Here is a 14610-nt window from a genome sequence, read left to right as displayed (position 1 = left end):
AGCATTCTACTTGTCTATTTGGGTTTGTTTTGTTTTCTTTAGAGTGTTAAAAAAAAGTGTTTCATGTCATCTTCTAATTTCAAAATATTAGTGCTATATATAAGCAGAGAGGTGGTCAATCCTTCAATAAAGATTTTTAAGTTCTCTCTACTTTTCTTCTCTATCCCACCCTGTCTCCATGTCCTAACCCTCACTGCTCAGTTTTTAATCCTTCTGAGCTATAGCAGAATAAAGGGAAAGGCATGCATGTGCAGATAGCAACTGCTGCATAATATCAGATCATGCTATTGTAAAGGACTCTCTCATCCCCTTTCAATGGATTTGGGATGAATGAAGAAAAGTTCGAGTCCTACACAACAGGGAAAATCTAGAATGCTATTACCAAAGAAATCTTGGTTATATCTTTTCATCAGCATTGTTGAAGGGGCTATAAACAAAAACAGGTTATGAGGTGAAAGCCCATGCACTAATCTAGGTGTTCACACCCTCTCCCCCACCTTCCAGTGTGAATAGGTTGCTAGATATTAACTAGGAAGGTGGAACAGACTAGCCCAAGATAGCCAAAAGAAAAAGCTACAGGAGCCACTGTACTCAGCCACTGAGTCAGGACCCTGGCACATCCCTGCCCACAGAAGGTGGTCTATCCATCCTTTGACAAGTGCTGGAGCAGAAGAGTCTTTTAAGTTCTGAAATAATTTCTGCATTGTCCTCCTAGTGTTACATCTCTGTAAAGCAGTGTTTCCAGAAGGGTGTCTGCATCAGAATTGTACTAGGCTTTTCCTGAAAATGTAGATTCTTGGTTTTTGCTCCCCATCTAATGAATGAGATCCTGGAGAAAGTATCTTCATTTTTATCAAGCTCTCTAAAGAGAATCTTATGTCTGTTAAAGTATGGCCACATGGTTCTAGATCATTTACTTATCACCTTTGCTATGTACCCTCTTGGGTTAAACCATTAGGAAAGTATGAAGGAAATTTCGTAAAATAAATTCAAGTCTTTTCTGTGACACCTACTGCCATGATCTCATGTAAAACACTTAACTGATCAGGGCCATTCTTTCCTCACTGGGAGCTTGTAGGGACTGAATAAGCTTGAGGATGAAAATGCACCTTATTAACTACAAACAAATTATGTGATTTACAATAATTGTTACTAGCACATTATGTGTTCATATAATACTCCAAGACATTCCTTTGGAAATAAAAAGCATATCTAGCTGGACATAATCTCAACTTTCAGCAGGTGGTTGGTCTTCTTCAGGGTAAAGTTCTCCAATTTGAAAGAATAGTACCTGTCAAATATTACTGAGAACTTACCACCCACTGTGCTACATACTGGAGGGTTTCTTCCAGGTCATCTTCAAATTAACTCAAATTAGAAAACAAGTACAGAGGAGAGAAGTCACTCATCAAAGCTGAACATCTTATTAGTGGTGGGTGTCACATTCCACAGCCCCTTCACTTGACAGCTACATTATTAGAATGATCATCATTTCAAACTAACAGAGTGTTGGTCTTTAAGCATACATCTGAATTAGCATTTCTTGAGTAAAATATTTTATCTCTGAAACTAGAGAAACACGATCAACCACCTAACATTTCACTCTGCCAAAGGCACGCGTGAAAATTGGCCATAGGTGTATCAGCTGAAAGCCTAAGAAGTAGCACAGCAGTTTTAAGGTCTCTACCAACAAAAGGAAATGTTAATTTTCTGTCAGAACTATAATGGCAGAGAGTGGAGTATGCCTCATAGAACCTCGAAAATTTTCATAATGGTTCCTGTGTTCTAGCTGCTGACAGTAACTTCAATCTTTATATACAGCCTGCCAGGTTGCTACTAGATAGAAGTCTGACAATGAAATTCACATGAGACTGTTCTTTTTAGTATTTTCTTTTACACTAAAAAACAATGAAAAAATTGCATATTTCCTTTTGCCTTTCTTCAACAGTCTAATTTATTACAAAGAAAATTGGTGCAGAAAAAAGATCAATCTACAATGGCTAATGATTTTGAAACCCTTAACCACTAATTGTTTTGCAGCCTACAGTGTTCTGGTTGAACACTGTGATTCTTGAATTAATCATTTTTATCCACGTTTGGGTTTGCATTCTATCCCCAGTATTGTGTATGCATGTGTGTACTCTAATTCCACCCTGGCTCACAAAAGGCTTACAGCCAAAATCTGATACTGTCAGATTGAAAAGGCCTTGCTTAGCAAGTCACGTGGAGCCTGGCTGAGAAGTATGGAATGCTGGATCCTTTCCCCATGTGGCAAGGATGCCAGCTTCCCAGTCTCACCCTGAGCAGTGCAGCCAACATCTGGGAAACATAAAATTTTGGAGCTCTTGTTTATGATACTTCCTGCTGTGTTCCTGGCACATCTGAACATGCTGAATATTTAACTCATATCTGAAAACTTATTTTTGTTGAATATTTGCTTTTTCCCCCTTTGGTGCCTGCTAGTAATACTCTTAAATAAAGGGATTCTTTATATATTTTTATGGAATAGTACATCTGTCCTTTGCTTAATCTCAGCCCTGCTCTATCATTTATGGCACTTTCTCCCCCTAACAAAAACACATTTATCCAAATTTACATCTCTGTAACAGCTTATCAACAACTTTTAAAGAAGGTATATAAAGATAGTAACATACTACGTTGAATCAATTTGATAGCAACATGTTCACAGGAATAGAAATTAGAACAAATCACCATTAACGACTTCTCTTTATGTAAATAAAGAATGGTACCTCTCTTGTTTGCTGAAAGAACAGACAGGAAGAATGGGTAGGGCACAACTGTACAAACCTCAAAAGTGGTTGTCATTGTGGGCTTATAGGACACATGGTTGGCCCTTCTCAGCTCCTTTATAGTTTCAGCTGGCATGGATTTAGAAAACCCAAGGCCACTCCAGGTATTTGTGGGTGTTCTGACCTCCGTCACCACTGGTTTCTTTAACATAGCTTTGGGAAACAGAACATAAAACAAATGTTTGATATTTTTAATGTTTTTCTTAAATAAAATGTTGATGAATGTTGTTTCTTTGATAAAATGTAAAGAAATTATCACTGAAAATTATTTCTTAACATAAAATGCCTTAAAACAGCTTCATAAAACACTCAATACCAAGTAAACTGAAAAATGCTACATTATTTCTTAATTGATCTCATGCTATTCTAATCAACAAAATACATTCAACCTCAACAAAATGTGTACAACCTGAACCTAAACATTCTAAATTTCTTTTTATGAAGGTACAATTGCTCAATTCAACATGAATACTAGAAAACATTTTATGGCTCTACTAAAAATATATATATTATATATATATATTAATATTATTATATATAATTATATATTATGTTAATATATATTAATATAGATCATTAATATAGCACAAACCTTTAGTTGCTAATAGTTTCTTTTGTTCATAGTCAAATGCCTGAAAATAAAACAGAAAGTATCTTTATTGCCAGTCTACCAAATGTCATGCCAACACTCCATAATTACGAACAAAGGTTTTGACTATAGTCCATGAATCCGCCTGGGACACATGCTAAGCTTTGCACCACAATGTGAATCCAGTGCAAGTCTGATACATTTCAACATATTTTCAAACTAATTAATTAGAATAAATTAACTACTTCTGACATGACAGTGATAGATTTAGAAATTTTCCTTCAAAAGAAAAAAATATCCTACTTACTGTGAGTATTTAATGCACTAGGGCCAATATATGCTAAAGTATAGTGAATAACCTAAAAGTATTAGGGCTAGGTTTCAAAACACGCATCTCCCAAATGCTTTCTGGTTATCTACTGGCCTCTTTGTTTCTGTACATCCTCTCCTCATTTAAGTAAAGGATGGCATGAAATGGGATGATGTTAAGACAACTTAAGAAATTATTTGGCCTAATTGGCATAGTCTTTGCTTTTGAAGTAGGATAAATGACTAATGTCTAGCTTTGATCTGTAATGACATTAAGCAATACAATAAAATTAAACCTAGTTACTTTTTATTGTACAGGACTAGGAGGTCATCATTCATTCTTTCCATTCATACTGAATAAATGAGTATTCAGTCAGTCATGTCTAGTAGGGACCAAGGCAGGGCATTTTGAAGAAATTAGTCCAGACATAGCTACATCTCAAATGCTACTTCAGTGTTCTCAGATCTCCAATTTAGGGGATAGCTAAGACTTAAGAATGTCTCAAAGGCCTACCAGGAGGGCCAAGAACCAACTAGGGAGAGTTCTTTTGACCCTCCAGGAGGACTATACCATCATATATAGGGTGCCCATGTATGTTGCAGTCTGAAACAGGATACTTCTGAGAGTGAAATGTGCTACACATAAAAATTAGGCCAGAATTATAAAAGTCAATGGGCTGATCCAGACAAACCAGGATGTGTGATTAACTCCAAGAACATGACAGTAAATCAGGAGAGCCAGGTTTTTAGATAACACAGGTCGATAATGTTTCTGAAATCCTAGGTCTAAAATGGCCTTGGGAATTAAAATCAACTTGTAATGATTAATGTCTATTGGTAAGGTGTGGGGAGATCTTAAATTCACTTGTTCAGTAAGTATTTATTGAGTGTCTTCTGGTTAAAGAGACTGTGCTGCTCTTTGTGGAAGAATATAACAATGCATCAAAAATTGTCTAGACCCTCAAAACATATAATCTTAAGTGGGGATGGGTAAAAGAAACAACTAAAATTAGGAAGTGAGAAAAGTGTGAAGAGAGAGCTGGAGATACAGCATTCCAAGAATGGTCAGGAGACAGAGATCATTTTTAGCTGCAGGAATCATCAGTTAAGTCTTCAATCTCTCCCTCTGTCAATGCTTGGTGACTATTATCATTCAGTTCTTAGTGACTTTAAAAGTTAGCTCTTCATTAATGACATAAATAAATCTATTTAAGTTGAAACTCTATCACCAAGAACATTCTTATCCATCCCAAAAGAAAGGAACATGAAAATGATTCACTGTAGATGCAAACCTGACAGAAAAGAAGCACCAGATGGACAAAAATTAGAAAAAGGGATAATACAGGGGATTAGAAATTGCTTATATAAGAAAATTTTAATTTATGTGAACTGAAAATAAATCCACCAGAGAAAATGTAAATGTTTTATAAAAACATTTATCTAAAAACTCATAAAAATGTTCAAATGTGAAGGATTAAAAAAACAGACAAACAGGCCTGAACTGTAGCTTTCACTAACATCATAAAAGTATAATTTAGTTCCATGAGTTAATTTCTTTGACATACCTGTGATAGCTTGTTTTTAGGATTCTGTGAAAAGTTATGCCCTTCTTTGGGAGGTTCGGGGAGGGTTGTGGATAACACATCTTTTACTATGAAGTAGGAAAGTCTACCTAGCAATTCTGATACTGAAATAGGATGTTTATACGAATCTCTGAAAGCACAAAGTACAAAATCTTTACCTTTCATATTGTAGTTTATACGGAAATCAAATTTTCAAATTTCATGATCAATAGTCCACTCTGAATAACTAGCCTAATACTTTAAAAATGGATAGAAAGAATATCCCTGCTTAGGAAATAATCATAAAATTCTCTCAACTAACATAGTCATCAATAATATTTAGCATTTACTTTCAAAAACCTAAAGCTTCAGATTAGTTATTTTTATAACTATCTAAATGACACTAAATTTATCATCTCCATTAAATAGATAGAAGAATATTATATTTACCCAAGACTAAGTCATGAGGCAGTAATACTTAAAAATAACAGCTTTCACATGTATGTAAACTTTTTTAAGTGATCGATAAGTGATGTCATTTGTGTAAGATACAGTGATGTAAAACATTTTATGTCAATTTTAATACTGTATTTTAAAGAATTCTTCTTGGTTAAGCTAACTCCTGCTTTTCATTTTTAACATTTATGGCATACCAATTCCTAACTATTGTGTATACATTTAAATTTAATTTTGACTACAATGCAGAAGGAACCCCTAATTCTGCTCTACTGTTAACCATTCATTGAATTTCCCATTCCCTAACCCAACCTCCTACATTTGGAAGACTCTCATTTTTTACCATTACCTGCATGTTGACATATGATGGCCTTGGGGCCAGGCAAGTCCTTTCAGAGTTCTGCTGGGCAGCTGCAGCCCTCTCAGCAGCACGCTCACTTCCAGGAGCCTTTTTGTCAGCCAAAGGGCTTTCTGCAGCACTTAGTTCAGGATCTGAGAGCAGTCTGTCAGTACTGCTGTGAAACAGTTTGGAATTTAACACTCCATATTTATATACAAATGTACTGAACATCCCCTATGTGCCACATTTACTATACATCTATACCACTGTCAGCTATTTATATGTATTATTTCATTTAGTCCTCACAATCCCTCTCTGAGGTAAGTAGTAGACAGATAAGGGAAGTACCTTACCCAAGGTCATACCTCTGATAAATGGTAAAGCTGAAATTTGAACCCAAGCATATGACTCTAGAGCTGCAGTTGAAATGATTTCATGATACACTTTGATAAACATTGTATGTATGGCATATTGTATATGGTACATATGGAATAGACACACAGACAAGATTTCTAATTTGCACATATCAAGAAGATAGCAATGAGTCATGCATGCGCAGTCTAAAAAGAGTCAATCTGAAGGCATGTAGATGATCCAATTTGTGTATGTGAAATGCATATGATATTGCTAACAAATCTAATAAGATACAGATAGCAGATAAATAAGTATTTCCAACACCTGTTCAGGGTGCATGGATGAACATAAAAGGGCTCCGTAAAATAGGAAAAATGATCTGAATTACAAGATTGGTAATGCCCTATACCAATGCACCTCAAGTTCAAATCTAATTCCAGGTTAAGCTTAAGTAAAGGAGAAATAAGAAACAGTATTATTAGTCAAAGAGCTGATCTGTTCATTCATTCTTTCTTTTATCACTCACTATTATATCATGCCAGGGGATTCAGAAGAATTCATAACAGGCTATTGGAACAGAAGAGGAGGAGCAATGAACTCTGTTTGCTGACAAAAGTTCACAAAGGCTTCACATAGGACGTCAGAACTGGAATTTAAAGGGCATCTGCAGGTTTACCAGCGTGAAGGACAGGAGAACAGCACAAGCAAAGGAAAGGAAGGAGGTAATGTGGACAGCTGGTGCATTTAAAGCCAGAGTGTAATAAGATGAGACTTGTGTGTTCAAAAAACTGCTGGAAGGAAATAAAGGACTGACTGAGCTGCTGAGAGGGTGGAGGCAGGGAGACTGTTCTGGAGGTTGCAGCTTAATTCAGATGAGAAGTAAGTTCAGAACATACTTAATGATGAAAGGAAAAGGCATTCCCTTCAAATGCTTCAATACAGGGAAAAAAGCAAATTTACCTCTCTAACCTATGCTGAATAATGTTCACTGTGGCTCTTAGTACCATGTGAAGAAAAACACAGATAAAGCAGATTTGGACAAAATGGGAACAACAGTAATTAACTGACAAAAGGGTTTGTAAAAGCAAAAAAAAAATTGGTAAGAAAAAGAGGAAATAAAAATATAAAGGCTATATTTAAGATATTCTCCTCTGTAAGGATATACAAGAAAACTAGTAAGACAGTAGAGGAAATTGGGTGGATGGAGATGGATGGGAGCAAAACCTTTAAACACAGAAGCTTTCCACTGTATTTTTGAAGTATGAATAGATTGTCTATTTGAAGAAAATAAAGTAAATGGGAAAAGAAAATAGAGTAAGGATAACACATCTGTAACTGTGCTATGGTAAGGAGAGTTACAGTTAATACATTGTACTCACTGTGGTTTATAATAAATAAAATCATGAAACTGTCAAATATTTATTATCAAAATTAGCAATTAACTACCTTGAAATAAGGAAGCCATAGTTTAAGTTAAAGACTCAAAGCAAAATAGAAAATTCACAGCAGGAAAATTTCTAACAGAAAAATCAGAGAGTAAATATTGCCCTGCTAAAGTTTCAGAACAATAGTGATGGGTTTAGAAGACCCAGATAAATTTAGAAGACCCAGTGAAAATTACCAGATGCTATTCCTTAATACAATTTTTAAAAGGAAAAAGAAAAGTATTAAGAAAAATAAAAAACACTCTTGGAGAAGATCAAATCCACTTGATCCAAAGAACACAAACTACCAACTTTAAAACAAACTCAGCCCGTTACATTTTATTTCAAAGGATCAAGGGATTTTAAAGATTAAAATACATACTGTAAGTGTGAGTTTTTCGTGCCCTGTAATAGTTCTACTGTCTGCCTTTTGGCACAGGAAACTTTGGAGGGACCCATCATCTGTTTCAGGTCACCCGCATTCCCAGAATGGGAAGGACTTCGAGGCATGCCTACTTCAACAAAAGCATCGTTACAACCTGCAGAAGGGATAAAGTGAAAATCCAAGTGTCAGCTTATCGTCAACGACCACTTGTGACGGAAACAAATCAGAACCCAACTCTAGGAAGACCCAGGCATACCAGCTTTCAACTGCAAAGAAGGCAGCTTAAATTCAAGCTGTCTCAAATTTCACCCAAGATGAAATGTGAAGAGAGACCCTCATAATTTTTAAAAGATTATTAGGGGTGAAAGGGTTATAAAAAAAAGAAATAACTCTACTTGGAAAAAAATCACGTGTGTACATTTAGTAAATTGACGCCTTCCTCTTACATAATTACACTTCAATTTAGGAAGTTCCAATGTAATGGGAAGTGATTTCTTTCTGTGGAAGTGTTTTTCAGTTTATCTTTTCCATGTTCTTTGGAATTTTATTCAAGATGTCTTTCTGCATCCTTGAGGCAAGATGAGTCATAACTGGTTAGCAAAACCAACTTGAAATCACTGCAGAGACTTTTTACAACCCCCTTTATCCAAGTAACAGACCAGGCTGAAGTTCAGAAGGGAAGATACCTTCTGCAGGGTTTGATTTGGGAGATGCCTGCTCAGATCCAGTTGTTTGTCTAGATGGATCACTGTGATTCCCACTCAGTACTTTTTCTCCAAGTGATGAGGTGGATATTGCACCATATTTTATATTTGGAGACTAAAATAATAATAGAAAATAACATACAGATATGGTCACAATTCTAAAATTCATTGCAGGTGAAAGTTTAAACATATTACCAGTGGCTTATCTCTTAGAAACAGCATAGATCACACTACTCTAGCAAAGGACATTACCTGTGCATGTCCATTTAAAGAAGCAGAGATTTTTTTTCCTTCTGTCTGCATACTGTTGATATGGACATCAACAGGAGTCAAGCCAGGAGGGGGAGATGGAGCTGTGTGCCCATAGGTGGGCACTCCAGACAACAAAATATTGGTTAATGTGGCTTGGGCAGTAGATGGAATCATAAGATGTGGTATAGCAGAAAAACCTGTAACAACATTTCATGAAGACAGATATTAGACTGGAAAAAACTCAGATTCAACAAACATTACTTTATTACTTTCAGAAAAACAAAAAAAACCCTCATTTTTTTGCTATAAATTCAGAAGAGAATTCAATTTTGATACCTTCTCTGTAAAAAGGTTTAACATTACTATAAAAACACAAAATAATGTTAAAATGGAACAAGACTTTAGAGAAAATTTAATCTAAGCTCTTCATAGTACTGATGAGGAAACAAGCTAGATTTAGCATGTCCATATGACTACCAAGCACATCTGTCCGAATGGAACCTACATTTCTTAATTACCAGGTCAGTGACCTGGTGTCTTTGCCACTGCTTCCTGCTCATCGTACTCTTCTTCCTGATCTGCTTGTCAGGTCTGAAGACTGTATTTCACTTTTATGAAAAACTCACTGCTTTGTCATGCTTCATTTTAACTAATTTACACATTGGGGAATTTGTGTTTACCTGCAGTATGCTTTGAACCATAATTTTTCTCTAAGGAAACAGAGCCATTAGTGAATTTTACTTAAAAACTGATACCTAAGAATGCATGCCTTTGACTGTATTTGAATTATACTCACCTGTGGCACTTGAAGTGTTAGCAAGTGGGGGTGCCCATAATGTGGGACTCGGGGTGCCAGAACTTGGACTTTGCAAAGGACTGACTGAGCTATTAAGAGCGTTCAAGAGTGAGTTTGGGGTTGTTGATGTGTTTAGAGATAAGGTGGTAGGCCCCAAAAGACCTGCAATAAATGAATGTAAAGTCAATATGCATAAATTCAAGATTTGAAAATACAGATGGCACCAATATTGCCAGTTGGAATGCACAGATATAATCTGATATTTTCCAAATATAAAGAACAGGTTACCTTCTTTCAAACATCCACATGAAATATTGCATGATACAACTCCGACACAGAACTCAGACTATCCACAAACATATGCTGGTCAGAAAATGGGAGATAGGTGTGTGCAAACCAGGGAAACGATCAGGGTCCCTGAGCACTGCCAGCTGCTCTGCATTCATCTCAACTAGCCAGGATGAACCAAATTCTGTTCAAGTGGAAGCTCATTTTTATTTCTCTGCATAACTCACTGTTTTCGGTTTCCAAACTAACTCTTTTCAAACCACCTGCAATTAGCAGAGAACAGGGGAATGTTCTCCTGCAGCAGAATAACTTCATTTGGCCCATTTGTGGATAGGCCGAGCCACGTGGAACAGTTTTCATTCATGTGTCAAAACAACCTCTCTGGTACTCCATCTCAATGTGTATGAAACTTTCCTCAGAAACGATTTTTTGTTTCTTGCTTGTTTAAAGGATTTAATGTTTGATTTAAGTAATGAAAATTTCCCTTCAGGCATTTACAATATATTCTAAAGTAAAATATGAAATTGTATACAATTTTCCAGGAATATTTAAAGTATTAAGTATTACAGGATAGGTACAGACATGAAAACATTTAAAAACCTGAGTAACTGAATCTTTGCTCACTTTTTTCTCTCTAGTGCAGGAACAACTTGGTTCCTGCTAAATTCTCTCACCTGCCACTTCCTGATTCACATGCATATGTTATTATGACTGTCCAGGTCTCCAGTGGAACGGACAACTTTGGGAGATTAGAGGCCAAGGGAAAAAGAGTCTGTCTTTACTGTAATGATGCCTAGACAGGGCTACTTGGAATCTTAATTATATTATAACCATATTATAATTTTTTTTAATTTTTTCCCACGTTTTTTTTATTTATTTTTGGGACAGAGAGAGACAGAGCATGAACGGGGGAGGGGCAGAGAGAGAGGGAGACACAGAATGGGAAACAGGCTCCAGGCTCTGAGCCATCAGCCCAGAGCCTGACGCGGGGCTCGAACTCACGGACCGCGAGATCGTGACCTGGCTGAAGTCGGACGCTTAACCGACTGTGCCACCCAGGCGCCCCTATAACCATATTATAATTTTAAAAGCATGAAATAACCATTAGAAAAAAAGTTTACAGAACGCTGAGAGTATTTTTTCTGTCTCAGATCAACACTGAGTGAGGCAGAATGATTTTCTAGGGTTATTACATTCACTTTTTATATTAAGGCTACTGAAAAATGTGCAAGAAAGTAGTGAACTAGCATAACTGCAACATGGTAATGAACTTTAGCCTGTCAGATGGAAATCCATAAATGAGGCAGTACATATCATCACAACCATGAAACGCCTCACCTCACTTTCTCAAAGAACTAAGGCACTGAGGGGGTGATGCTCTTTCATCTTCTATTTTTCTTTTTCATCTTCTTCACCTTAGATATAAATACAAGTCCATTTGCCCCTCTTGGTGGCCGCAGGCTAGATTTCCTCTGCATCTGGATGAGGCAGTTCTGACCTCTGGGAGTGGGGGTTCTGCTCACTTTCACTTCCCCCTCTCCCTACCCCTCATACAGATCTGCAATTACTTTTTTTTTTTTTTAATTTTTTTAACGTTTTATTTATTTTTGAGACAGAGAGAGACAGAGCATGAACGGGGGAGGGGCAGAGAGAGAGGCAGACACAGAATCGGAAACAGGCTCCAGGCTCTGAGCCATCAGCCCAGAGCCCGATGCGGGGCTCGAACCCACGGACCGTGAGATCGTGACCTGGCTGAAGTCGGACACTCAACCGACTGCGCCACCCAGGCGCCCCCTGCAATTACTTTTTGAAAAGCACACTGGATAATCTTTACCTCTAGGGATGGATGGCAATATTGCAAATGCAAGAGAGAACAAACACATAAATTATAGTTAGCCTGCTCACTTCACTCTCAATGGCATTCTTAATTTAAAAGAACACAGCCACTGAAAATGAAACAGTTAGACCTCGATTATTTATGCCGAAATAAAAAGAATCTGAGTAACAAAAATCTATATTCTAACAAAAAAACCCAAAATGGATTGATGTGAGTTTTGTTGCTTTTTCACTTGATCTTAGAGCCTGATGAGAGAAAAAGCCTTTAAAATGTAGCCCCAAAAGGTAGAAAAAAAGGGAACTGGCTAAGCAATCCCCCAGTGACTGAGAAGCGCTATAATAATAAATTTATACCTAGTCCAGTGAGTCCAAGGCCTGCTGAAGCTAAGATGTCCAGGCTGGGACATGCCAGGCCGGCAGGGCACGATGCTGGGGATGGACTGGTTGTTATGGTAACCCCACTGCTTTCAAGTCCGAGGAGACATTTCCTTGCTTCATACATATTTAAGGCATTTCGCTCAACACTTTTCACAATCACAGACTATGAAAACACATAATGGGAAAGAAAAAGGTGATATGCAAGTAGTCTACAATGTATTGGGAGGTGGGTGAGAAACGAATATGGTAAAAAGGATTCCAGTCAGGGAATCAATGCTGTTTTAAAATCAATTAAAAATTCTAACCGCTTATTTCTTATGTTTATTCCTTTTGGTAAAACCATAAAATGTTAGTGACATTTTATTGGGTATGTCCTGTGTGCCAGGCACTGTGATTGAAACTGCACATACATCTTAATGCCTGGCAGACACCTTCTGGGTGGGAATGAATATTCATATTTAGTGAGGATAAGGGACCTATCCACAGGCACAGCCTAGCTGGAGGGGCAGCGAGAAGACTGAACCTCAGGTCGTTCGCATCTACAGCCCATTCTCTTTATGTCCACTTGCCTTTTTTTACATTAAAGCTTTCTGCCCTTTATCTCATCTTTACAAAACAAATCAAACTAGTCACTACATACAGACTGCATAATAACAGTCACTTACATTTGACATTTATAGCCTACTAGTTAACTAACAGACCTTAAGGTACCACTATTCCTCACTGATATCTATGGCAAAGCTTATGGTAAAATAAATTTCTAAACAATATATTTTTTCTCAATGGACTCATCTAGAAAATTGGAAGTGTGAACTCAAGAGGGAGAGCCTCCAATGGGCAATAAAGAAAATTTGTGACTGAGAAAGCAGTAAATGCAGTAGTCAGCTTTAGGGCCAGCTAGGAAGAATTAAATGGCCCTGGGATGCTAAAAGGCTTTAGAATTCTCACAATCTACTTTCCCCTGATCTGTGCTCATTTCTTACTAAACTCCAGGAATTTCTCGTGTGTTTGACCCTCTTTATATGCACAAAATCTCTTCTGTCTTTAGCTTTTAGTCCTGGTATCTACAGTGACTTCAGTCAACTCAAATTAGTCAAGCATGAAGCTTCAAGATACATAAAATTAATGTCCTGTTCTCTAACTCTAAACTCATTATATTAAGCTCACTTAGAATAAATCCTATCTTTTCCTTTAAAGTTTACTTTTGAAGAAGGCATGATTGTTTTTCTTTAGACACTGAACGCCATGTTATTTACATATATACAAAATTGTCCATGATACATACTATACATACACCATGATACACATAACAAGATTAACAAAAATTAAAAAATGGAAAGCATAACTGTTATGTGTTTTAACTACTAGAATAAAAATTTTCATAAATGATTTCATTAGTACATGTTAAAAGAAGCAACTTGCTTCTTGTCTTCTGACATCTGGTACAAAGGTCTCTTCAGGGTGTATAACTAGGCATAAATACTGGGGGCTTGAGGCTATCAATATTTTCAGTGTGATCTGACAGTCGCTATTGTTCCTCAAAGTGGCTGTGCCAATTTACCAAACATTAATGTAGGAACATTCCTCTTCCCTCACATTCTCACTAGCATTTAACATCATCAGGTTTATCCTATTAAATTTTGACTATACATGTAATTATTGAAATTCTGCAAGATCTTAGAGGAGAAGTTCCAAGAAGGCTGAACTGGGAATACTTCATTATTTACTTTTGATCGTTATTATCACTTTATTTTCTTAAAGAGAACGGGCACCTATTCTTTAAATCTCCAGGGCCAGCAGAGTGGCTCACAGAGTACGTAAGCTAAATATTTTTGAATTGCACTGGATATGTACACATACACATGCACACTTAACACAATGTTTAGCCTTATTTAACTCTCTGATAACTTAACAAAGCTGAAAGTTACCAGACTGCAAATTAATAAAAATGTATTTTCTCTTCTCATATATTTGTAAAAAATAATGGTCATTCAATATGGACTCCAAAACCAACCCATATTTAAATAAAATGATGATCAATAATGAATGGTACAAATTTATGTATTTAAATAACTAAGTATAATATATAATGATATATATATATATAATACAGAATATTTAATTCCG

The 14610-nt window shown here is 36.5% G+C and overlaps 1 protein-coding gene across 1 annotated transcript in view; it reads right to left on the bottom strand.

The window, feature by feature from the left end:
* Positions 1-14610, bottom strand: part of BICC1 (BicC family RNA binding protein 1) — a 286170-nt gene that overhangs the window by 14763 nt on the left and 256797 nt on the right. Inside the window, exons 10-17 of the mRNA XM_047071719.1 lie at positions 12460-12646; positions 9982-10143; positions 9186-9382; positions 8916-9048; positions 8227-8383; positions 6076-6241; positions 3403-3442; positions 2809-2963 (exon numbers count right to left, since the gene is read on the bottom strand). Of these exons, the coding sequence (XP_046927675.1) occupies positions 2809-2963; positions 3403-3442; positions 6076-6241; positions 8227-8383; positions 8916-9048; positions 9186-9382; positions 9982-10143; positions 12460-12646 (1197 nt within the window). The remainder of the gene's footprint in view (positions 1-2808; positions 2964-3402; positions 3443-6075; positions 6242-8226; positions 8384-8915; positions 9049-9185; positions 9383-9981; positions 10144-12459; positions 12647-14610) is intronic.

Source organism: Lynx rufus, unplaced genomic scaffold, assembly GCF_022079265.1.
Source record: "Lynx rufus isolate CCGP_SWC_20201006 ecotype Redwood Valley unplaced genomic scaffold, mLynRuf1.p SCAF_11, whole genome shotgun sequence".
NCBI lineage: Eukaryota > Metazoa > Chordata > Mammalia > Carnivora > Felidae > Lynx > Lynx rufus.
Note: the sequence above shows the minus strand (reverse complement) of the source record. Positions and strands in the feature narration are given on the sequence as shown.